The 26278-nt window shown below is 34.5% G+C and overlaps 1 protein-coding gene across 4 annotated transcripts in view; it reads right to left on the bottom strand.

Moving 5' to 3' along the window:
• Positions 1–26278, bottom strand: part of MAP4K5 (mitogen-activated protein kinase kinase kinase kinase 5) — a 113467-nt gene that overhangs the window by 35091 nt on the left and 52098 nt on the right. For all 4 annotated transcript variants that reach the window (XM_040477105.1, XM_040477104.1, XM_040477103.1 and 1 more), the window contains exons 6-14: positions 23487–23542; positions 18052–18099; positions 17924–17966; positions 17051–17123; positions 11011–11142; positions 8547–8609; positions 6427–6508; positions 5231–5347; positions 296–374 (exon numbers count right to left, since the gene is read on the bottom strand). In XM_040477105.1, the coding sequence (XP_040333039.1) occupies positions 296–374; positions 5231–5347; positions 6427–6508; positions 8547–8609; positions 11011–11142; positions 17051–17123; positions 17924–17966; positions 18052–18099; positions 23487–23542 (693 nt within the window). The remainder of the gene's footprint in view (positions 1–295; positions 375–5230; positions 5348–6426; positions 6509–8546; positions 8610–11010; positions 11143–17050; positions 17124–17923; positions 17967–18051; positions 18100–23486; positions 23543–26278) is intronic.

Below are 26278 nucleotides of genomic sequence, written 5' to 3' on the forward strand. Positions count from 1 at the left end.
GCTCAGAGCCTGGAGCCTGTTTCCGATTCTGTGTCTCCCTCTCTCTCTGCCCCTCCCCCGTTCATGTTCTGTCTCTCTCTGTCGCAAAAATAAATAAACGTTGAAAAAAAAAAATTAAAAAAAAAAATAAGAAAATTCCATTATAAACCAGAGAAACAACCTCTATTTTAAAGGTATTCTGATATGTTAAAGCATGTAGCCTCAGTCTGAAATTTTATTATTCCAGTAAGACCCACGAGAACACCCAGCTCAACCCTCCGAGACCACCAATTGAAAATGTATACCAAACACATACAATTTATTTCTGAAGCTGTCCGTTCAGCTCTGGCATTCCTGTTTGTAGATCTAATGGTATGACGAATGATTGCATGGGGCTGTGAATATAAGCATAATATACACACTTTAAAAAATTTCAGTGATAAAGTTAAAAGGTCAAACTTTTTAACTAAATGATCATTTACTGACAAACATGACTACCTACTAATAAATTACAGGATAAACATAAACAATACAATGAACACTAACATATTTTAGGTTATTCACTTATTCTATGTTTATACTGTATGAAATATTGAAAAGATGCAAAGAAAATCAGAAATCTTATCTCCAAAGAGTTTATAATCTAGAAGACACGCAAATACTTAATGAGATTAGAAAATGGTCAATGCCATTCATTAAGATGATTACTATTAATGCCCAGATGAAAAAGAAATGACTTCCACCTGAAGGGGTATAGAAGTTCTTCATGACAGAGCTGTAATCTGCTCTAGGCCTCAAGGACAGTAGGTAATGGATGTGCAGCAGTGTGGGAAGCATTCTAGACAGCAGAGAGAATATGAACAAAGTGATGCAAGAAGAAAAGGAAATGGTAGCATTTAGGGGAATTGGAGTTGGTTATTATTTGGTGAAGATTAAGGGATGAGGTGACAAAGCTGGACAGACAGATTGGGGATGAGCCAGATCATGAAAGGCTCTGAATGCAAGGTGAGGACTCTCTATTTTATTTTCTCAGCAAAGAAAATTTTTGGAGATTTTACAAAAAGGGTGTCAGACTTCAGAATAATTGGATAAGTGTGTGAGAAGATATGGAGGGGAGAAACACTGGATGCAGGGAGACTGAGTAAGGATACTGAAGTAAATCAAGTGAGAAGCTTGCTACTTTACACCCTTTGGTACAAGCTCCTGATCTCTTCAAACTATGCCTTCAGCTCAGCTGCCACCTACCAAATTTCTAATGACTCACTCTCAATCACTGATGATGGACAGGAGCTCATATGTTTTTTCCTCTACTTCAAGACCCATCATCATACCAAGGGACTTCAAAAGCCCATTGTTTGGGACTTAAGTTTTCTGATCTCATCTCTAAAGACACTCTCCCAGATTTCAATGAACTCTTGATTGCTAAGATCACACCATGGACCCTCCCATCAGCTCTGACACTTGAACTCACACTATCTTCCAAACTTCTCAGCCTTCTAGCTCACTCTCATTTACTCCCATTACACTGCTTCATGTTCACAATGGAATCCCAAGTCCATTAACCCATTAACCTTCTTACTGTCCATCAGCATTTCTCTTATCTTCACTTTTCTTCTTAACCAGTTTGTATCCAGTGGTCCACAATTTTAAGCAATCTCTTGCCAGTATCCTAAATTCCCTTTGCCCCTCTGTCCTTCAGTATTCTGGCATGCCAAAATGACACCTTAGATGAATTAAACTAACTACATTTGTGTTTATATTGGGGATACAAATCACTACTGGAGGAAAGTTACCCAACAGACCACACAGAAAATTAATCTCATCTGAGGCTTCAACTTTGCCCCAAAACACTTCACTATAATCATTTAACCCAACCATTCTCCTCAATTACTATTTCACACCTTCTCTTCCCACTCTTCAAGCCCACTCATTTTCTGTCAGGACTTTCAAGACATGATCTTGCCATTACTTCACAAGGAAAACCAGAATCATCAAATAGAAGATAACTTTGAACGACAACCTTCAACTATACTCCTCTCTAGTGCAAGATTAAAGCATTTCATTATCTAAGATCAAGGCTCCCATTATAATCTAGATCTCAGGCTCTCCTCCTTTCTCAGAGACTTTGCCTATTTACCTTGTTTCTCTTGAATCTTTCCTCTCCATCTACTGAATCCTTTTCATAAGCATTTAATCCTGTTCAAACTTACTTCCCCCAGATAAACAATAACTAAATAACTAAATAAATCCCCACCAACTCATTTTCCTCCAGCTACTACCGCTCAGCCTACCTCTCCCTTTCACAACTAAATTTCATAAATGTATTGCTGTACTTATTTTCCAAACCACTCTAATCTAGCTTCACCTCTGTAATTTGAATATTATCCTTTTAAGAAAGTATTCAAGCACCACCACCTAAATCTAAAGACTTCTTTAACTTATCTTCTAGGCAATATTCTTGTTGAAAATTTCCCTCCCTCTTTTAATGGTTTTTATCAATCCTTTGCCATTCTTCTTAGCCTACTTGATTCTTAAATTTTGGGAGAAATCTAGGATGCTGTCTGAGGCCCTCTCCTGTTTTCTCATTCTACATGCTTCCCTTGAGTGATTTACTCCTTAAGGTATCAACTACTTCTGTACTTAATGACTCCCAAATTTCTATCTATAGTCCAAACTTTTCTCCCCAAGCTAACACCACGTATCTAATTTCTAGTGAGACGTCTCCATTTGGAAGTCTATTCAACATCAAAATTACTATACATAAAACTTGAATTCATCTTTATTCCCAAGTATGATTTTACTCTAGTGTTCCTACCTCAATAAATGGGGCAGCACTTTTAGGATCACCCAGCCGTTCAAATAAAAATCTAGGAGTAATCTCTTTTCACCCCCCACACTCATGTCTTCATCCAATCTCCAACTCTCTCAGAGAATTCTTTTACTGGTCCATTTTTCTCCGTCCTTGTTATACCCCTAGTCTAAAACACCACCATCTCTATCCCAGATGACTTCAAAAGCCTCTTAGCAGATTTTCAGAAATGGAACCACCATTCTGAGGTCATAGAGATCTTTTAAAAATGCACATATAATTACATGTCACTCCTTTACCCTTTAATGGCTTCTACTGCCCTTTGATAAAGCCCAAAAATTTTAACATGGTTTGAAATGGCTAGTGTCTAGCTCTGTGACTTTATCTTCCACTATCCCCCTCCTTGTTTTCTGTTCGAACCAGACTATCTTTAGTTCCTCAAGTATACAGTCTTCTCTCTTATCACCAGGCTTTCTAACATGCAATTATGCTCTCTGCTCAAAACAATTCTGCCTGCCCTCTTCCTCTAATTCCAATTTATCCTGCAGATTTTCAACTTACAGACCACTTCTGTAGCAAGTCCTTCTCTGTCCCTAAAATATGCCTCCATAGCATACTCTATATCCTGTTCCATAACAGTCATCACACTTGTGGTATTTCTGAGGTTCCTATGAGACTATACTATAAGTTTTTTCAAGGCAGGGACTGGGTCAATCTCATACACCATCGTGTCCCCAACTACCTGGCACAAGGATTTCAAGAACTGAGAAGTACAGTGATACCACATTAAATAGAAATAGAGAACTCAGAAGGTAAAGTGGATCTGGGAAGCCCAGCAAAATAATGTGGGGAATAAAAAAAAGAATCTGGTTAGTTATATAACCAGTGAAAGACAAACTGGGGAATCAAATAATATCAATTTCATATTGAAGTTACAATAATTTTTTTAAAATCTTATTATTACAAGTCTGCAAATGATAATTTAAATTAAAAAATCTATGAATAGCGAGTTTATTCAATATTTTCAGTTAAAGTTCATTTAACACTCAACAAAATATTCATTAGATACCTACTACAGGACAAGACTATGCTATACAGAAGGCAAGGATTAGTTTTTAAAGATTAGTTTTCAAAGATTATTTAGTGACTATTTCTATTAAACACATACATAGAAATGGTAGCATATTAACTAAAACAATAGGCTTTGGAGTTAGGGCCTTGGATCCAAATGCTGGTTCCACTACTTACTAGCCATATGATCTTGGGAAAATTACTTCTATTCTTTCTCTGCTATATCCTCATTTATAAAATGTGGATAGTAACAGAATCTGTTGTAAACTGTTTTGAGTATTTAATGAGTTAACATAAAAATTATCTAGCCTAATACTTGGTACACAATGACTCCCCAATGCGTTATTAGTACTTATGACGATACTTATACAGTATAATTCAAAACTTAAGAACATAAAGTAAAACATTTCCTTCAACAAATAAATAACACAAAAAGTATGGTCCTATTGTCTTGCCAGGAGTGAAGGTAGAGATATAAAAGGAAATAAAGGCATAAAGGGAAATGAGGACACAATCATAGAAATAAAAAGAAATCCTAAAAGGAGAGGAAGAGACACTGGTGGAAAAGTTCAGCTGTGCTTTATGCAAGCATAGTAGGTACCTGCTAATGGGCAGGAAGTCCCTCATTCATGATTTACAAGTTTTGATGTTAAATATAATATATTCAAAAAGACTTCAGAATATTTTCAGAGAAGGAAAATGTAGGAATAGCTCTACATGTAATAATATATAATTGTCCTGAACAAGTATTGGAAAGGATAAAATTTCTATGGGAACCTCAACTTTTAAAAAATATATTTATATTGTTAATAATCTGTATAATAGAGCAATAAAAAATGGCCAATTAGATTTCGAGAGAGTCTCTTCAGTGAAAAATAATATGTGCATGTGCTTTGGCTAAACTTTTGTTCTCTTGGTCCAAAGCAATGTTCCTAACCTCTTTTATTTCCTTAGAAATAGATGTACTTTCTCTTTAGAGAAAGATCAAGCTCTCACTACAGAATCTGAGGTTTGGGGAGAAGGGAAAGCACCTCCCGATTTCTGGGAGGGGAAAATGATCTGATTCTAATCTTAGCTACCTCTCAACTTTTGGCAAACCAACTATGAAAAGAAAATGATATAAATGGTTTTAATCAGATTAGTAATCCTAGTTCTTTCCAGAAAAAGTGTCAACCAGTTATTTATGTAATACCACAATTTTTTTTAAAGTATTACCTGGTAATTATATGCAGGGTAAGTTTAGTTTACATTGCTAATTAATCTTTGTAGCTAAATCTGTTGTAGCTAACTTAAAAAAGAGTAAATTAGAAAATAAACATTAAGGCCATATTAAATATTTATTTTCAAATATTAGACTGAAAACCTCTTTACCTCAAAGTCATCATCATCTCCTTCAGTGTAGTGTGCATGGTTGTCTGGATTATTCACTTTGTCCAGCAGTTCAACTGCGAGGGCCCTAGAGAGACCTGGCTGCCCTACAAATGTATGCTAAGTCAAAACAAAACAAAACAAAACAAAACAAAACAAAACAAAACAAAACAAAACAAAACAAAACTTCATGAATATGCTTTTACATCAATGGCTCGTAGAAAATGTTATTTGTACTTTTTCATTCAGTAACTATCAAAAACAAGCATATGGAAGCCTACTAATACAAATAAATTAGAGAACGTACTAGTAAAAGTATCAGAGAAACCATAATTGTATATTATAAAACTGCAGCACCCTTGTGGAGTAAGTTTATGACATGAATCATTTTTTTTTTTTAATTTCAAGTAGGTTCCATGCCCAACATAGGGCTTGAACTCATGACCCTGAGATTAAGAGTGAGTCACATCCTCTACTCACTGAGCCAGCCAGGCACCCCAACATGAATAATTTTTCTAAGTTATCTATATTAGGTTGCAAAATTGCAACCTTGGCTATAACAACTGACATTCATTACTCATGTCACTATCGTGATATATATGCAAGTGAATATCACATCATAATAAGAAAAAAGCATGTGTATTCCATATATGCATACATTTAATTTAGTAACATTATGTAAATGTAAAAATACAAAGTTAAATTTTGATATTTAAATAAAGTTTCCTTAAATTGTTGTAATCATGAACTTTTTCTAAAAATATTTTACAAATACATACATACACAGAACATTCTATATTTACATAAGAAACCGAAAAAAGGCAATTAATTTTAGGTGATAGCAACATTTTTAAGAGTTTTCTCTAAGGCAGGGGTTGGCAAACTAAAGCCCATGGGCAAAACCTGGGGCACTGCCTCTTTTTGTGAATAAAGTTTTGAGTATAAAAGCCATGCCCATTCAATTGTACTGTCTTTGGTAGCTTTTGTGCTTCAATGGCAAAACTGAGTAGTTGCTACAGAGACTGTATGGCCCCAAAGCCCAAGACATTTACTACCTGGCTCTTCCCAAAAAGTCTGCAGACCCCTGCAGTAAGAGATCACTAAATTTTTATATTAAAAATCTTAAATACTTTGTTCGAGTGATATGCCTACTTACTGCATTGACTACAGAAAATTCCCCTATAATTTCAATGACTTACAGTCAGAAGTCTTTCAGCAGTTGGTCTTTTCTTGGGGTTTTTGGTTAGTGCTATTTTGACAAAATTATGGAATGTTGATGACCTTCAAATAAAAAGAGACATGTACAAAAATATTTCACTAATATTAGTTTTTTAATGTTACTAAATAAAACTAACTTATAAGCAGTTAGAAAGTCTGAAACACATGATTTTTCTTAGGCCTCTTAGCTCTATATAAGCCAAAAAACAAGACCCAAAGAACAGTATACCCCTTGAAAACAGGTGTCAGTTTCATCTATTAAGTAAAATGAAATTAGTTACAAGAAATAGTAACATACCATCTCTAAAAAATACACAAAAAACTAGAAATGGGTATTATAGGATTTAAAATCTAGTATTTATTCTAGGTGCCACTTAGGAATCAAAATGGCTTTTTCCCACTGCTTAATTTATAAAATATATAAATGTTTTCCTATACCAGAAGAATGGCATGGAGGTAGGATTGGTAATGTAAAAGATTATTTAAATCATTATAAGGTCACTGAATTTCTTAGGAACAAGGGCATCCACACAGCAGCTCTCTTGCAGAGAAATCAAATCACTGCATTACATTTGGTGGCTTGTGGCGGAGATAACGTGGAACCAGAGTACCTGAGATTGGCAAAAGTACTCCAATGGTAACAGCCTGTGGTCATTCATTCCTGAATGAATATTGAGTCATTCCTGCCATAAAGCCCTCCAGTTCCAATTGCTTAGGAACTTAGGGTAACAAGAATCAGGAAGAAACTCTTATCAACACAAAAGAATACAGCCACAGTAGGATATAAACTCCTTTATTTCCAGTGTGATTTTCCTTTCACTCCTGGCATCATCTCCAGAATGTCCTGGCTCCTAAGTAATACTTTGCACAGACAGGTCAATAAAACATAAAACAGTAGTTCAGACCCTGTTTGGGGGACAGGTCTCTTAAAATATGAAACAAGATATGGACTGTCTCCCTAGAAGAATATACATACAGATTTTGGGGAACCCATGTACCTCCCACACCAAAAGATCCATGAAATCTAGATGAAGATTGGAAACTTTTATTTGCATGGCTTCTTTTATTAAATGCATGGGAATACATTACCAGAAAAATAATTTTCAATTTTTATCATCCAATTAAAGATATCCTAATGGACTTTAAGAAAAGGCAAACTGCTTTACTTAGAGAAAGAAGAGATTAGGATGAAAATAAATAGTAAAATTTTGAATATTAGGTAAGGAAGGTAGAGAAAAATCAACAGTGATTAAGTGTCATGGTATCTGGGAAACCTTTTCATATCACCTTCCATAAAAGTTAACATATAATTAACAAGTAACAGAATGCAAGGCAAAGATCTAAATCTCCAAATTTTTAATATACCCATTTCCAATCCTTTCCTCACCACACCTCTTACCCAAGCCTCCAAAACACTAAGAAAATGATCAGAGTTTTACCAGAGCAGAAGATGATAAAAATCTTTTGGACATGGGCTTGTTCTTATTCCTTGTTACTCTAAGCTCCTAAGCAACTGGAACTGTCAAGAATATAACCCAGATCCTGGCCACAGCTCTGTGAGTAAATTAGATATGTAACTGCAAGTGAACTATTTAAAGGCTCTGGACTTCAGTTTCATCATTTTTCCAAAATATAATTTATTGTCAAATTGGCTAACATAGAGTGTGTACAGTGTGCTCTTGGTTTTAGGGGTAGATTCCTGAGGTTCATCGCTTACATACAACACCCAGTGCTCATCCCAACAAGCGCCCTCCTCAATGCCCATCACCCATTTTCCCCTCTTCTCCACCCCACCCTCCCCCATCAACCCTCAGTTTGTTCTCTGTACTTAAAAAGTCTCTTATGGTTTGCCTCCCTCCCTCTCTGTAACTATTTTTTTTCCCCTTCCCTTCCCCCATGGTCTTCTGTTAAGTTTCTCAAGTTCCACATATGAGTGAAAATGTATGGTATCTGTCTTTCTCTGAATGACTTATTTCACTTAGCATAATACCTTCCAGTTCCATCCACATTGCTGCAATTCAGTTTCATCACTTATAAGAGAACTGAACCTATCTCCTTTCCAACGACAAAATTCTATAAATCTATATATTCATTAACTTACCATTTTGTTTTGTCCTTTAGTTTTGGAGGCTGAAAATTACTTTTTGACATTAAGAAGAGGGCCCTGGAATAAAAATTTCAGTTAAAGGGCAATATTGAAATACTTTGATTTACCTCATCTAATAATCAGAATGAATATTCTGTAATCCATTTACAAATTACTACATACGTAGACACTGATGAACACTGGTATGGAATATGAAAATTAATTTAAGATTTTACTTATTTATTAAGTTTATTGATAATGTAGTTTTATGTATGTACATATGTATGTATGTTATCTCTATGCCCAACATGAAGCTCAAATTCACAGCCCCGAGATTAAGAGTCTCATGCTCTACAAACTGAGCCAGACAGGAGCCCCTGGACACTAAATTTTTATATTTTAGATAGCCAATAGATATTTCATTTTCTTTCTTTTTTTTATTTTTTATTTTTAATTTTTTTAATATATGAAATTTATTGTCAAATTGGTTTCCATACAACACCCAGTGCTCATCCCAAAAGATGCCCTCTTCAATGCCCATCACCTAGATATTTCATTTTCAAACAAGCTCTTATTCATAAGGCAAAGCTACGAAATATTAGAGAAGAATTTTATCGCTATACTTTTAACATATATAACTAATATTATATCTTAGATATAAGCATGTATAGTAATTAAATACCATTCTATAACACAGAGATGATGTGTTACTCTAACCTTAGGTTGTATGCTTAGTGGAAGATTTGCCTCTATAATTGTCTTGGGTATACAAGCAAATTATATCTACTTCCTAGTCTGTTCCCCTCTTTTGGACAATAACTTTCCAGATTCTCTCATTATGAATAATACAGAAATCAACCTGCAAGAGGACTTTCTTTCAGTATGAATTCACCTTTGACTCATTTTCTAGGGACTCTGGGGGTAGAAGGATGGAAGATTTAAGAAAAGTTCTAAAATGCTCTATTTCAGTTTTTCCAACAAAACCCTTTATAGGTTTCCAAGCAAACCCGTCTTTTTTAAATAAATTTTTATTTTTTTATGTTTTATTTATCTTTGAGGGAGAGAGAGACAGAGCACGACCAGGGGAGGGGCAGAGAGAGAGGGAGACACAGAATCTGAAGCAGGCTCCAGACTCCGAGCTGTCAGCACAGAGCCCGATGTGGGGCTCGAACTCACAAACTATGAGATTATGACCTGAGACCAAATTGGACGCTTAATCAACTGAGCCACCCAGGCGCCCCCAAACTCAGTTTTAAATACCAAAGATGTTTATCTTTTTAAAGATGAAATGATTCATATATAAAGTTTATATTCTTACAACTGTGAGGCATTCTTTTAAATCTGCTCTTCTTTAGTCTTTATCTAAATGCTAACCAATAATTAGGTAATAATAGATTGTTTTTTCACTAATAATCAATTTTCCATGTTGCTTTGGTTTATGCATATGTAACAGCTGCCTTTAACTGTTGAAAATTTTTGCTTAACAATTCATTAAAAAATTAAGAAAAAAGATTAATTCACCAACTATTGGACACTCAGATTTTTTTCCACTGTTAACCTGGAATGAATAATTCTTAGCTTTTTTTTCCCTTGGGTTATTTCCTAAGTATAATTTCCTAAGTAGTAGAATCACAGAAACATTTGTACTGCTCCTAACAAGTAACATCCTAAAGGTCTGTACATAATGGCATTCCAACAAAAAGTAGGTATCTTTTAACTTTTGTATCTTTAGTTACTTGAGAAGTCCAATAGTTTTCCAAGTTTCTTTGTATTTGGTACTTGCTCATTAACAGTCTATCTTTTGCCTTCAGAGTCTCTAAATAAATTCCTTATGTATATATACACGTATACTAATCCATTGTCTATCTTGCTAGAAGAATACTTTCTGCACTCTGTTGATTTTCTTTTCAACTTTATACTGTTTTCAACTTTATACTTTAAAAGCTTAAATTTTAGCTCAATTCATCTTTTACTTCAAAATATAAAAGCACTTTCAAAGGCCATCAAATATTTTTTTGAGAGACAATATACCCTAAAATGTAAATAATAATTATACTAAGTGTAACTACCTCTTAATTATCCCTAGACAAAATAAAAATCAAAAAAAGAATAGAAAAAAAATGTCACCTACATCCTATCATTTGCTCATAATTCCACTTAGAACAGAAAAAGAAACGATTGATGGAAGAATGTAAAGACTTAAAAAAACTTTACAAATGATAACTGCTATATCTAGTATGATTAAGGGAGATTTGCTTAATGAAACAGCTTTAAATAGTACAGATGATTCACTCCACGTTGTCTTAGGAAACAACACAAGAGAGCAGATATTGGGTGCAACTGATTACCCCTAAGTCCTTTACAACACCTTTACTATTTCAACATACTTGAAAATGAGCTGGAAATACTCAAGTTATCAATATTTAATTCTCCCCAAAGACTTCATTAATAACTGCATAATTGTAAATAGTGAGAACACCTCATTGGATGGAGATCAAACATAGGTGGTTGAAGCTCTCCAAGTTCAATTGCTGTTATTCCTACTGCCCAGATATCACAGAGTTGGTTGTAGCCGCCATTCTTTTCTACTGCTGCAACTTCTGGGGCCATCCTAGAAGGAATCAGTGAATATAACATTTTTATTTTTTAAAAATGATATGAAATCTGCTCTTTTTTGTTATATTCACTCAACTTCTAGAGGGAAAGAGGCTGAGAGACATTTACTAGGAAAGACTTAATAAAGACCACATGTATAAAGATATACTCTTTTCAAACTCATCACCTAAAAATCTTCCATCTTCTCTGAAGACTAGTGCTCTGAGGAAAAATTTGGTTGTCTTACTTTAGTTTCTGTTTTGTGAATCTTGTCATATAATATGGGAAAAGAAAGAATACCTAAATCCCCATGAAGGTCAGAAATGCTCCCAAAGGAGGTGAGACTTGAGAATGAATCAGCAGGGAGGTAAGGTGAGTGAGGAGCCTCAACATTTTAGTTAGAGGAAACAAGTGCAAATACAGGGAGACAGGAAAAGAGCACGGAACATCTGGAAAGGTGACAGGACAATGCTACTCAATGTATGACCTACAGACAGGTATGGAGCCATAAGCTGCTTGTTAGGAGTCTATGATAAGTACAGAAACGGAGAGTATTAACTCTTGTCCAAATACATGATCGCTTTTTAGTAATTCAGTCTGGGATGAATTTATTTTATAAAAGTTTGAGAGGATTTAAAAAGTATTTGCCAAATGAACCTCAGACATAGGAGCTAGGTAACAAATGCCCTACTGATTATACAATGAAGTTAAATTTTATTGTGAAAATACAAGATTTAATTTTGGATATAAACTTGTTCTGAAACTCATGGCAACAGGAAGGACAGTATGAGAGGAGCTAAAACCAAAGTCAGGTGAATGAGTTGGAAGACAATTTCAAAAATACAAGGGAAAAATGATAAATGACTTTTCAAAGGCAGTGGCAGAGGGGACTGAATGAAAGGGGTTGACTGAAGACTGATATAAGTATAAAATGCTTGTGGATATTGAAGTAGAGCTATTATCAAACAACTGTGAATATATCTAAGATTAAAGGTCAACTTAGTGGCTTAGTTGGAGTTACCTGTTTGGGGTTCAGTGGTTTATAATAATGGCAATTGATGTTATAAAGTGTAGATATTACTAAGGGGAAATATTCTTTTTTTAATGTTTACTATTTTAAAATTAATTTATATTGATATTAAATATCCACACAGAAGCTGTTTTTATAAGTATTTGGATTACACAAAGTTATATAACACAATATCACTCAACCTAAAGGTGGTGAAGAACATAAAGTATGTATACTAAAAATGTCTGCTATAAGCAAGTACTAAATACATAAAAATGGATATAGGAGTAAAGAGAAGAAAATGATCATTACTATGGAACAAAACGACTAAAGGCAAGTCTCAGAGAGGAAAGTTGAGCTGGAACCCAGAGAGAGCATATGCGTTTTATCTCTTCTGCCCACTAGAATCAGTTAGGGGTGGACAACTGGAGCACCAAGTTGACCAAGAGTGTTACACTTCCTGGCTCAGTGGAAGGCAGAGAGTGATCAATCAGTCTGCCACAGCTGAAGAAAGGCAGAGCGTGTGACACTTTTAAGACAGGGCAGGACTTGAGGGAGAGTTAAGATGGCGGAGAAGTAGAGAACAGGGATTTCTCTCATCCCTCAAACACAGCTGTATTAAGGTCAGAACACTTGGAACACCCAGGAAATCAATAGCAGGAGTGACAGGAAGATCTCCACAGGTGGAGGGAGACAGCTTGGCAGGACAGAGGTGCAAGTATGCAAATTGGGGGAGATAAGAGCGTAGGCATGGAGGGGAGAGAACCACTTCTGTGGAGAGACAAAAGGGAGAGAAAGGCTGTGGAACCACGGTACACCAGAATGGGGTCCCGGGGAGGTGGGGTGCAGGCTCCTTTAAGACATTGGTTTTGAATCCCAGCTGAGCGCCTAAGAGGCCGGGAGACTGTGGAGCAGGACAAGTCTATTCCCACACTATTCTGTGAGGGCTGCCTGAACAGAGTAGTTTGAGACACTCAGACAGAGGAGGAAAGATTGGGGTGTCACCACTTTTTTCTCCATCACCAACATGGTGGGGCTTCAGGAAACAGCACGGCAGTCTCCACTGGAGGTGGGACCAATTACAACAAACCCTGCCACTCCGTGCCTGGCAAATGCTTTTGTACTGGAAGGGGACTGACACTGAGGGAACCAGACCTCCTGACCAGCACTGCCACCAGTCCCAGGCACCAACAGACCTACAGTTTTGTATGTTAGTCTGTTTCTCTCTCTTTTTTTTTTTTTCCTTCTCTTTTCTCTTCTTTTTACTCTCTTTTTTTTCCTTTGGAATCAGGCTCATAGTTTCTGATTTGATTTTTGGTCAATTATTTATACATATATATATTTCTCTGTTTTGTTTGTTTAATCAGGCTTTTTTATTTTTTACTCAATTTTTTTTAATACCTTTTCTATACCTCCTTCTTTATTTTTCTTTCTCTCTCTCTGGATTAAGCCTTATAGCTTCTTTGATTCTATACTTGGTCTTTTTTTTTTGCTCCTTTCATTTTTCTCTTTGTATGGGATGAGGTTCCCCGCCCTTCCCTTTTTACAGGGTTACTTCAACAAACAAATCAAAGAACACTTGGTGGAAGTTTCAAACAATCCACCCTTATGAGCAAGGAGGAGCTTTGCAGAGGACTGTCCAGTGGGACAGAGCAGCCAAATATGCAGCAACAGAGTGCATACAATATACTACAAAAACACTTTCTAAAGTGAAAGGCCCTGCACAGTGTATGATCCCTTTTTAATATAGTAGTACTCGCAGGTGTAGGACACATAACAAGCTATTAAAATACCTAAAAGACAGAAAACGAGCCAAAATGACAAAATGGAAGAATTCTCCTCAAAAGAAAATCCAGGAAGAAATGACAGCCAGAGAATTGCTCAAAACAGATATAAACAATATATCTGAACAAGAATTTAGAATAACAGTCATAAGACTAATAGCTGGGCTTGAAAAACGCATAGAAGACAGGAGAGACTCTATTGCTACAGAGATCAAAGACCTAAGAAATAGTCATGATGAATTAAGAAATGTTGTCAATGAGATGCAAAATAAACTAGATGCAGTGACAGTGAGAACGGAAGAAGCAGAAGAGAGATAAGTGAAACAGAAGATAAAATTATGGGAAATGATGAAGCTAAAAAAAAGAGGGAAAGGAAATTACTAGACCATGAGGGGAGAATTAGAGAGCTAAGTGATTCAATGAAACAAAATAATATCTGTAACAAAGGAGTTCCAGAAGAAGAGAGAGAAAGGGGCAGAAGGTTTTTTTGAACAAATTATAGCTGAGAACTTCCCTAATCTGGGGAAGGAAACAGGTATCCAAGTCCAAAAGGGACATAGAATTCCCTTCAGAGTCACTAAAAACAGGTCAACACCATGGCCTATCATAGTGAAACTGGCAAAATACAAAGATAAGGAGAGAATTCTGAAAGCAGCTAGCGACAAACGGGCCTTCACCTACAAGGGTAGACACATGAGGGTAGTAGCAGACCTGTCCACTGAAACTTGGCAGGCCAGAAGGGAGTGGCAGGAAATATTCAACGTGCTGAATAGGAAAAGTATGCAGCCAAGGATCCTTTATCCAGCAAGGCTGTCATTCAGAATAGAAGGGGAGATAAAGGCTTTCCCAAGACAGGGCAGGACTCAAGATAAACAGAGAAGATGAATATACTAGGGACCTAATAAAGAGTAACTGATATAGTCAGGGTACAAAAAACATAAATTTTGACTAGAGAAGACTGTTCACAGGGGAGGAAAGTCACAGAAAGAGACTGAGGAAGGAAACAGGCATGTGATAAAGGAAATTCTATAAGTAATCTAACTTAGTCTTTTTTCTTTTAACTTTTATTTAAGTGATATTTATTTTGTTTTTTTTTCCTGTTGTTAAAATTGATACGTGTTGACAAAGAGAATTTGGCCTACATGGAAGAAAACATGTCAAACATTATCCCACCCAAAGAGAGCCATTGTTTCACATATTTACATCCATAAATTTTATTCACACACATATCTTCTATAACATGGTATTACATTATGCTACTTTTAATCTTACTTGTTTCTTTTTTGAAAGTCTATTTGTGTGTGTGTGTGTGTGTGTGTGAGAGAGAGAGAGAGAGAGAGAGAGAGAAACACACACATACAAGCAAGGAAGGGGCAGAGAGAGGGGGAGAGAGAATCCCAAGCAGGCCCTGTGACATGGGGCTAGATCTCACAAACTGCGAGATCATGACCTGAGCTAAAATCAAGAGTCCCTTGATGCCCCAGGTGCCCTAATCTTGCTTTTTTGAATAATAGTATATCATGAGCCTATCCATTGCCTATTCATCTTTTACAATAGGATTAAAAAAAATTTTTTTTTGGTTTATTTATTTATTTTGAGAGAGAAAGTGTGTGTGAGTGGGTAAGGGCAGAAAGAGAGGGGAGAGAGAATCCCAAGCAGGCTCTGCACTGTCAGTGCTGAGCCTGATGCAGGGCTCAAACTCAGGAACCATGAGATCATGACCTGAGCTGAGATCAAGAGTCAGATGCTTAACTGACTCAGCCACCCAGGTGCCCCTACAACAGGATTTTTAATATCAGCAATTTACTCCACTGATTTGCATAAACATACACAATTTCCTTAACTAATTCCTTTTGCATGTGCGTGCATACTTTCCCCTCAATCTTTAAAGTATTGTAATAAAGCTCTTCATATAATTTCTATGCCTCTCTGATAAATTACTACAAGCAGAATTAAGACTAAAGAATACAAGCACAGTTAAAGGTTTCTGGGAAAACATTATTGCCAAATTATCCTTCAAAATTATGCTATCAATTTCTACTTTCACTGTCAAATATTTAGTGATAGTAATAGGTTTACCCATGATTCCAAATATTTTCCAACTTGAAAGACAATAATGGTGTTACTTATTTAATTTACATTTTTGGTCATTGTTAGGGGAAACAATTTTCATATTTTATGACATCTTCTATGTATTATTTTAATAACTCTGCTTCTAATGAAATACTTTATTAAGAACTTATACATTAAAGACATTAAAACCTAGTCTGTCATACATATTTTAGAGGATATTTCCTGACTTGTTACTTGCCTTTCACTTTTGTTCAAGCTGGTAGATACGCAGACATTTTAAATTTTCATGTAGTTAAATCTATCACTTTTACCCTTTAATGTTTTACGCTTTTGTGCCAAGAAAGGCTTACTTAACTCTTAAAGCTGATAGTTACTGATAGTTCTTTTGGTTTCACTTTTATATTGAACTATTTCCATATACAATTTATTTTGGCATTAGATATGAGGTACGGAGTGACTTTAAATTTCTTTCCAAATAATATATTATTCAAACACTATTTAAAAAAATCCAAGCTTTTTTACAAACTTTAAATGTTATCTTTTATAATTTCACTAAATTATTTTATATATTAAGGTTTATTACTAGGTTTTTTATTATATTTCAATTATCTGTCTTCATTGATGAAAGCAGCACTTTAGAAAGATCGTTTTGTCAGTACTTGGTAAGATGCGTTAAAAGGAAGGTAGCTGATAAAGACTAATGGTAGGATGCATGAATTTTAAACAACCAGAAATTGAAATCCTATATTAAAACAGAATCAATACCAAAAGGGTAACAAAATGATAAGAGATCATAATAAAAGTCTTTCTTTTGAAAAATCTCATACCTATGAGTCTTCTTAGTACAAAATCCCAGAGACAGTAGGAATTATTATTAGCACTTTAACTCAGGGAAAGGTGAATAAAAATGAGTATCAAAGTTCCCAATCAGAAGTATGATAGTATCAAGGAGCATGCAAATCTCCAGACTTGTATTATCATTTGTCTTACTAAGTATCAATGCAGATCACTAACTGTGAAGAAATGAAAATGCACAAAATTCAATCATAGTATCTTACCAGTAAGGGGTGCCAATGAAAGATTTTCTCTTTGCAATGGTAGCTGTTATTTTTGCAGCCACACCAAAGTCAGCTAGTAGGGAAAAAAATTGGACAAAAATTTTAGTTCTTTCAATAAAGTCACCAACATTTCTAAATTTCACCCTTAGGCATGACATTATTAATAATTCAGATAGTGATGCCAGGGAAATATATATAAATTGAATCCCGAAATCTCTTCTTGCTTGGTTTATAACATGCTCATTAAAGGAAAATCATTTTTTTGGCACTTTATTAGAATAAAACATACTTTATAAAGAACATAGTTTAATAAAAAAAATTTACTACAAGCATACTGAAGTTTAATTAAGGGAAAAAAAGGTAAAAAAAATAAATAAACCACCCATGTGGATGCCTTTTATTCTAACACAACTAGGGTAGTATTTTGGTGCCATTAAAAAAGGCTTTTTCTCTATACTTTTTTATTGTTGTTTCACATGGTTATAAAAAACTGATTATACGTATAGTTCATTTTTGTCATTTAAGTAACACCTCAGGGATTCTACTCTTATTCTCCTTAACTGTTAATTCTGATGACTGAATAATGTTCCATAAGTGGATTTATTACAGTTTTAACAGTTTCTCTATTGCTAGTCCTATGTTTGTACTTCTTTCTATATAAACAGTGTATAATCAATACTCCTATGAATATAGATTTTTTTTATCTTTAGGATTAAGTTCCTTTAAACAGAGTCTCAGGAGTAAAATTACTGGATCAAAACTTGAACATTATTGTGGTTCTTCATATGAATATTAAACTTGTATAATGTTAATTCTCATTTAAAATTTTATTAAAATTTTTAGGAAAAATGTGAGAGACTTAAAATAACATACCTAATTTTACATCACCATGATCTGTCAATAAAATATTTGCACCCTAAAACAAAAATACAAATACTATTAAATTAGTATCACAAAATTCCTTCAAAAATTATCTATTTAAGTATATTAAATGAACTTACTTTGATATCTCTATGCATTTTGCCTTTAGTATGCAAATAGGCAAGACCCTGAAGTTAAAAAAAAAAAAAAAAGTATGCATTAGCAAAGCTGCAAACTTAATGCCTACATTTTCTATTTAAGTTCTCACTGAATAAGAAAAACTAAAAGTCTTCTTCAGAGGCGGGGGAAAAGTCTAGAAGAGTTTCTTTTTACGAATCAGTTTCTTTTTACTGTATTTTAAGATTTCGAATTCATTTTACAACACCACCACAACCACAATCAAGATAAGGAACATATCCATTACTCCAGAGTCCCTCCTACACACAAATACTGACCTACCTTCTATTACTACAGATTTAAATTTTCCAGACTTTTACATAAACTGACTTTCACAGTATATTCTTTTTTTGTCTGGTCTCTTTCATTCACAATAATTAATTTGAGATTCCTTGTTAATGTGTATATCAATAGTTCATTTTTATTATTTCCATTGTACAGCTATACAAGAATTTGTTTACACACCCATCTGTTGATAGACATTTGGATGGTTGGGTTGTTTAAAGCATTCGGCTATTATAAATAAAGTTGCTCTTGGGGCGCCTGGGTGGCGCAGTCGGTTGAGCGTCCGACTTCAGCCAGGTCACGATCTCGCGGTCTGTGAGTTCGAGCCCCGCGTCGGGCTCTGGGCTGATGGCTCGGAGCCTGGAGCCTGTTTCCGATTCTGTGTCTCCCTCTCTCTCTGCCCCTCCCCCGTTCATGCTCTGTCTCCCTCTGTCCCAAAAATAAATAAACGTTGAAAAAAAAAAAATCTATAAATAAAGTTGCTCTTAAGGTTCATATAAAAGTACTAGTATGACTTTTTCCTTCCAGGTACCTAGGAGTGTAATGGCTGAATTGTATGGTACTAATAAATTTAAACTTTTAGGCAACTGCCAAACTGTTTTCCAAAGCAGCTGTACCATTTTATATTGAAACCAGCAGTGTATGAGAGTTCCAGTTAATCCATATTCTCATCAATCTTCTTAAGGTCAGTCTTTAATTTTGGCCATTCTTTGGTGAAGTGTCTGTTCAAATATTTTGTCCATTTGTTTATTAGGCTCTTATTTTTTTTTATTACTGAATTTTGAGAGTTCTTTATGGACTCTGGATACAAGTTCTTGATCAGATATATACTTTGCAACTACCTTCTTCTAGTCTGCAGTTTCTTCATTCTCTTAAGTGTCTCTAGAAAAATGGAAGTTTTTCATCTTGATAAAGTCTAATTTACCAAGTTTTTCATTCAAACTTTTGTGTTATGTCCAAAAGTGCTTTGCTTAATTCGAGACTGCAAAATTCTCTTCTGTTTCCTTCTAGAAGTTCTAGTTCTAGGGTTTATATTTAGGTCTGTGATTACTTTTGGGTTTTTACATATGATATGAAGTATGACTTAAGGTTCATTTGTTGGCATAGGGATGTCCAATTATTCCAAGACTATTTATTGAAAAGTCTATACTTTTTTCACAGATTTGTCTTTTTGATTTTGTTAAAAATCAGCCATCCATATAGGATTTACTTCTGGTCCTTCTGTTCCATTGAGGTACTTATTTATTCTTATACCTATACCATTATGTTTTGATTACTATAGTTTCCTAAGTCTTTTTTTTAATTTTTAATTTTTATTTTAGGGAGAGGGAACATGAGCAGGGGAGAGGGACAGTAGGAGAAAGAGAGAATCTTAAGCAGGTTCCATGATCAGTGTGGAGCCCGACACAGGGCTTGATCCCACATCCCTGGGATCATGACCTGAGTGGAAATCAAGAGTCAGATGCTCAACTGACTAAGATAGCCAAGAGCCTCAGGACTGCACTGAATCTATGGGTCAACCTGGGGAGAGCTGACATCTCAACTACTGTGAGTCTCCACATCCATGAATATGTTATAGCTCTCCATTTACTTAGGTCTTAATTTTTCTTAGCAGTTTCAGTTTTTAGTATGCAGGGGTTTATGTATCTTTTGTCGCATACATTCCCTTAAGAATGTCATATTTTTGTTAATGTTGGTATTATTTTTTAAAGTTCTGAATGTAGTCAGTGTATGGAAATCCAATTGATCTTGTACATGGATCTTGCATCCTGCAAGCTTTCTAGCCTCACTTATTAGTTCTAGAAGCTACTTTGTAGATTCTATTCCATTTTTTACACACATGATTGTGTGGTCTGTGAATAAAGACAGTTTTACTTCTTACTTTCTAATCTGGATATCTTTTATTTCATTTTTGTCTTACTGCACTAACTGAAACCTCTAATACAATGTTGAAAAGAAGGAGAGCAGGCATCTTTGCACTGTTTGATCTTGGTGGGAAAGCATCTGGTCCTTTACCATTAAGTATGATTTAGTTGTAGGTTTTTCATAGGTGTTCTTTATCAGGTTGAACAAGTTCCTTTCTGTTCCTAGTATGCTCAGAATCTTTATCAGGAACGAATGCTGGATTTTGCCAAATGTTTTTTCCGTGTCTACTTAAGATGACCATGTGGTTTTCTAATTCTGTTTGCTACTATGGTTAATTACTTGAAGTGATTTTTGAATGCTAAATCATAGTTGCACTTTAGGATAAACCTCACTTCATGATGTGTTATCTTTTAAAATATATTGTTGGATTACCTTTGCTAATCTTTTATTTTCCTTTTAAAGTTTTGCATCTGTGTTTATGAAGGATATTATTAGTCTGTAGTTTTGTTCTCTTGCAGTATTACCCGGTTTTATTTTGGAGCAATGGTGGCCCATAAAATGATTTGGGAGGTATTCTCTACTCTTCAATTTTCTTTTCTTTAAAAATTTTTTAACATTTATTCATTTTTGAGAGGCAGAGCACAAGTTGGGGGGGGGCAGAGAGAGAGGGAGACACAGAATCTGAAGCAGGCTCCAGGCTCTGAACTGTCAGCAAAGATACCGACGTGGGGCTCGAACCCACAAACCATGAGATCATGACCTGAGCTGAAGTCGGACGCTCAACCAACTGAGCCACCCAGGCACCCTTTACTCTTCAATTTTCTAGAAGAGTTTGTGTAGAATTGGCATTATTTCTTCCTTAAATGTTTGGTAGAATTTATCCATCCACATTATCTGACTTGGAGTTTTCTTTGTGAAAATATATACAGAATTATTCAGTTGATTTCTCTGAAGGAAATTGTTCATATTTTCCAAGTTGTAGGCCTTATTGACAGAAAGCTATTCATAATGTTCTCTGGGAACTGAATGTCCTTTTCTTTCAAAATTTATAGATTCTGTTGTAGTATCTTTATATTCAGTCCTAACACTGGTAACTGTGTTTTCTCTTAGAGGTTTATCAATTTTAGTGATCTTCTCAAAGGGTCAGATTTTGGTTTTATTGATTTTCTCATTTTTCTGCTATTTCATTGATTTCCACTCTGATCTTTATTATTTCCTTCCTCTGCCTACTTTGGATTTAATTTGCTCATTTTTTAAAAATTTCTTAAGATGGAGGCTGAAGATACTGATTTCAGACCTTTTTTTCTTTCTAATAGAGATGTTCAGTGCTATAAACTTCCTTCTAAGTATTGCTGTAGTAACACCCCAAAATTTTGATGTGTTGTTTTCATTTCATTTGGTTCAAAATACTTTTTAGTTTCTCTCCTGATTTCTTCTTTGACTCATGGGTTACTTAACTTAGTTTAGTGCTTTAGTTTCCACATATTTGGAGATATTCCAGAAATATTTCTGTTGACTTTTAATTTAATTGCAGTGTGGTCAGAGAATATGCTTTGTATGACTTAAATCCTATACAATGTATTGAAACATATTTTATCACCCCAAATATGGTCTCTCTTATAAATGCTCTATGCCCACTTGAAGAGCATATGTATCACACTACTGGTCAGACTAAAATGTCAGGTCAAACTGGTTGTACTGTTCAAGTCTTCTGCATCCTTACTGATTTTCTGCCTATTTGCTCTTCAAAATTATTGTGAGAGGGGTATAGGTGACTATAACTGTGGATTTGTCTATTTTCCTGGAAGTTCTATCAGTTTTTGCTCATTTATTTTGAAGCTGTGTTATCAGTGGCTTAAACATTTAGGGTTGTTATGCTTTTTATGAAGTGGCCTTAAAGAGGTAATAGTCTTTGCTCTGAAGTCTACTTTGTCTGATATTAATATGGCCATTTCAGCTTTCTTTTCAATAGTATGACGTACGTTTTTCTTTTCTTTTACTTCTGACCTATTTGTGTTTTTATAAAAGCACATTTCTTACAGGCGGCATCTAGTGGGGTTTTACTTTTTTCCATTCTGACAATCTCTGCCCTTTTTATTTTTTAAAAAAACTTTATTTAATAAAAATTTTATATATTAAGGTGTACAACATGATTTGATACACATATACATAATGAAATGATTATCTGAATCAAGCTAGTTAACATATCATCTCTTCATAGTTACTATTTTTTTTTATAACAAGAGCACCTGAAATTTACTCTCTTAACATATTTCCAATATTCAATACAGCATTAACTGTAGTTATCATGCTATACATTAATAATCAGTCAATCTATATGACTGTAATTTTATACTCTGACCAATATCTCCTCATTTCTACCCCCGGGCCTCAAACTCTGGTAACCATCATTCCACTCTCTGCATCTATGAGTTCAACTGTTTTAGATTCTACATATAAGTGACTCATGCAGTATTTTGTCTTTATGTCCCGGCTTATTTTACTTAGTATAATGTCCTCCAGCTTCAAATATGTTGTCACAAATGACAGGATTTCCTTCCTTTTTATGATTGAATAATATTCCACTATATGTTACTTAAAAAAAGCAATGAACTTCGGAAATTAAAACACACAAAAAAACAATCTGTCAGTAATTCTCTGCTATGAGTATCTGATTAGTTTTGTATTTTATGTGAACACAAAAGAGTACATTTCCATGTTATGGGAATACTACAGAAATATACATATATATATTGGACAAATTTACTTTCATATATTTCATATATACATACATATACTGGCAAAATTTACTTTCGTGTGTTTCATATGTTTCATATATTTAACATTCAGATTTGACATGGTATGCTATGCCTTCTAAAGCATGAGGAAAGCAATACTTAGAAATGACTAGTTTTGTCTTAAATCAAGTCAATCTCCCAGTTTCTAAAATACAGAAGAAAAACATATAGAACACCAAATTCATTTCTAAACAAATTACACAATCTAGGAAATGTAGGGATAGAAGCATCAATTAACAATTTGAGTTATAAATTACCAAAATAAAAAATGTAATCACGAATTAATTCCTAATTTAACATGCCTTAAAAGATAGGAACAAAATTACTACTTGCTGATCTTCTAAATGAGGAGCCCATTTTCTCTTTTCTTTTCTTTTGGGATTATCATTTTGCAGTTTTCAACTGTGAAACTAGAACTGCCTTTCTATCCACATAAGCAAATGTAGTACCTGTAAAGTTTCTCTGCATACATAGGCTATCTGCAATTCTGATAATGGCCCAGTAACTAGGAAAAAAGAGAGATCACATAGTTACACATGTCAATAACACATTACAAACAGTCCATCTTAAAAATGACAAACTATTGGGGCGCCTGGGTGGCTCACTTGGTTCACTGTTCGACTCTTGATTTTCAACTCATGATCTCAGTGTTTGTAGGATCAAGCCCCATGTTGGGCTCTGTGCTGACAGCGCAGAGCCTGCTTGGGATTCTATCTCCCTTTCTCTCTGTCCTTTCCCCCACTGACGCTGTCTTTGTCTCCCTCAAAAATAAACAAGTAATCTTTAAAAAAATGACAAAGTATTAACAAAACTTCTATGTATATAATTGGATGGCTTCTCACCATGAACACACATTATTCTTATAATCAGGAAACAAAACAAAAGGAAAGTTGAGAACCTTAAAATGTACTTTAAAAACAGAAGATTTACTCCATAACAACTTTGGTCTGTGAAAATATAAGCATTCATTACTTGCAAAGTGCAGTAGTAGGCACCATAGGACAGTCTATAGAAAACAACAGACATGATCTTAATCCTGAAAATTTTCTCTAAAATAAAACCAAGAAAAGAAATAAACATATGTAATTAATTATTGTTATATAGAGTGGAGAACCATAAGAGATCAATTGTTGAAATATACCAAGAGGAATCATATACATAAAGATCAAAATATTACTTTAGTATAATCCTTTCCTATATTTTTCAAACAGGAAGGCTTGATCCAGTACCTTATCTAAGAATTTAAAAAGCAACCAGGTTACTTCTGACAACCAGATCTCTCTTACAAAATATAAGATCTTTCTGTAAGTACCTAACCAGACACTTCAGAATTATGCCTTCTAATACCAAATACCATGAGAGAATATCTGAAATCTGGTGTTTGCTGACAGTGAAACCAAATCAGGTACTTACATAATCCTTCCTCAAGAGAGATATTTTACTGTATTATTTTAATCACTGGCTCTCTACATCTACTCAGGAACATAAAATTTTGGTTCCTAGTAACTTGATGGAATAGTAATAAAAGAGGGAAGGCATCATCTTATTAACAGTTTATTTTAAGTATATATGTTCTTGATTTCTACTGCTATCTAGTATACGATATACAGGGATGGACACTTCTTAGATTCAATTTAACTAAAAAAAATACCAGGTTTAGCAATGAAAAGTAGAAATATCAAGAAGTAAGATTAATGTCTTAAATTATTCATTAAGTTTAAAAGGGGAAGTAGTAAAAACAATGCCAGCTATATAGGTTTATTTATCCATATTCTTGAGCTCTTGTTCTGTCAGTGTGAATAAAAATGATAATCATTATATAAAAGCTTTTCATATAAATGATAATTCTTCCTAAAATCACAGAAAAGAATTTTAAATTGAGTGGCACAGAGTTGTTTTCTACCAATAATTTTTTTTTCATTTATTTATTTTTGAGAGACAGAGGGAGACAGAGCACAGGTGGGGGAGGGGCAGAGAGAGAAGGAGACGCAGAATCTGAAGCAGGCTCTAGGCTCTGAGCTGTCAGCACAGAGCCCGATGCGGGGCTCGAACCCACAAACTGCGAGATCATGACCTGAGCTGAAGTCGGATGCTCAACCAACTGAGCCACCCAGGTGTCCATACCAATAATTCTTTTAAATCAGACACATGGTAAAATAAGAGAACAATAATTCTAGCATGATATAATACATAAGAAAATGACTAGTGTGTAAAAAAATGGATTTGTTCTTGTTTTAAAAACTCTGTAATATTTTATATAATTGTAATATGTATGTGGTGCTAAAAATTATTTTAAATAAAAAGTATCCAGACTTTAGACATCAATCACAACTATTTTTTTTTGGTCATGGGTTATTTGTTGTGACAGAATTAGGTAATTATTATATTTATTAATTTATAATTAAATAATACATCAGTACATTTTCATTATAATTCAAAATTTTACTTAGGAGTCCCATTTCTCCCCTAGAAGTAATGACTTACCAATTTGGGACACATCTTTTCATTTTGTTGTGCGTTAACATTCATATGTAATGTGAATATAAAAAATTACATTTTTAAATGTCTAAGTGTTATCAGTTATGCTATACATATTCTTTCATGATCTAGTTTTTCCATTTAAAAAGAGGCCTCGGGGAGATACAGCTAGTGGATATAAACGGAGCTACTTTATCTTTTTAAATGCTTCACAGTACTCCATATTGTAGGCGCAACATAGTTTATTTAACCATTGCTCTACTAATTTTTTAATTATTATTATTTTTTTTTATTTAGAAAGCAGGGAGGGGCAGAAGGAGAGGGAGAGAGAGAATCTTGAGCAGGCTCCACACTCAGTACAGAGCCCAATATGGGACCCAATCTCGCAACTGTAAGATCATGATCTGAGCCAAAATCAAGGGGTGGACACTCAACCCACTGAGTCACCCCAATTGACTGATATTTTAACAATCTGAGCTCTACAAGCTACAAATTATTTAAATATTATTTACACCTGAAATTATTTAAATTATTTAAATATTATTTACACCTGAAGAGCACTTATTTTTACATCTACTATGGTGGTATTTGTTAACTGGATGACTGAAATTTGATAAGGCTGTCATATAAAGCTTTTAGCATAGAAATGTTTGAAAATATTTCAGATAATTCTTAATAAACTATACAGTACAAAGTTGCAATGGGAGTTTTACTATTCCATATTTAGTTAAATAAAGAAAATAGAAATTGTTTTATAAGGATC

The sequence above is a fragment of the Herpailurus yagouaroundi genome, unplaced genomic scaffold (genome assembly GCF_014898765.1).
Source record: "Herpailurus yagouaroundi ecotype Mexico unplaced genomic scaffold, PumYag 141, whole genome shotgun sequence".
Taxonomy (NCBI): Eukaryota; Metazoa; Chordata; class Mammalia; order Carnivora; family Felidae; genus Herpailurus; species Herpailurus yagouaroundi.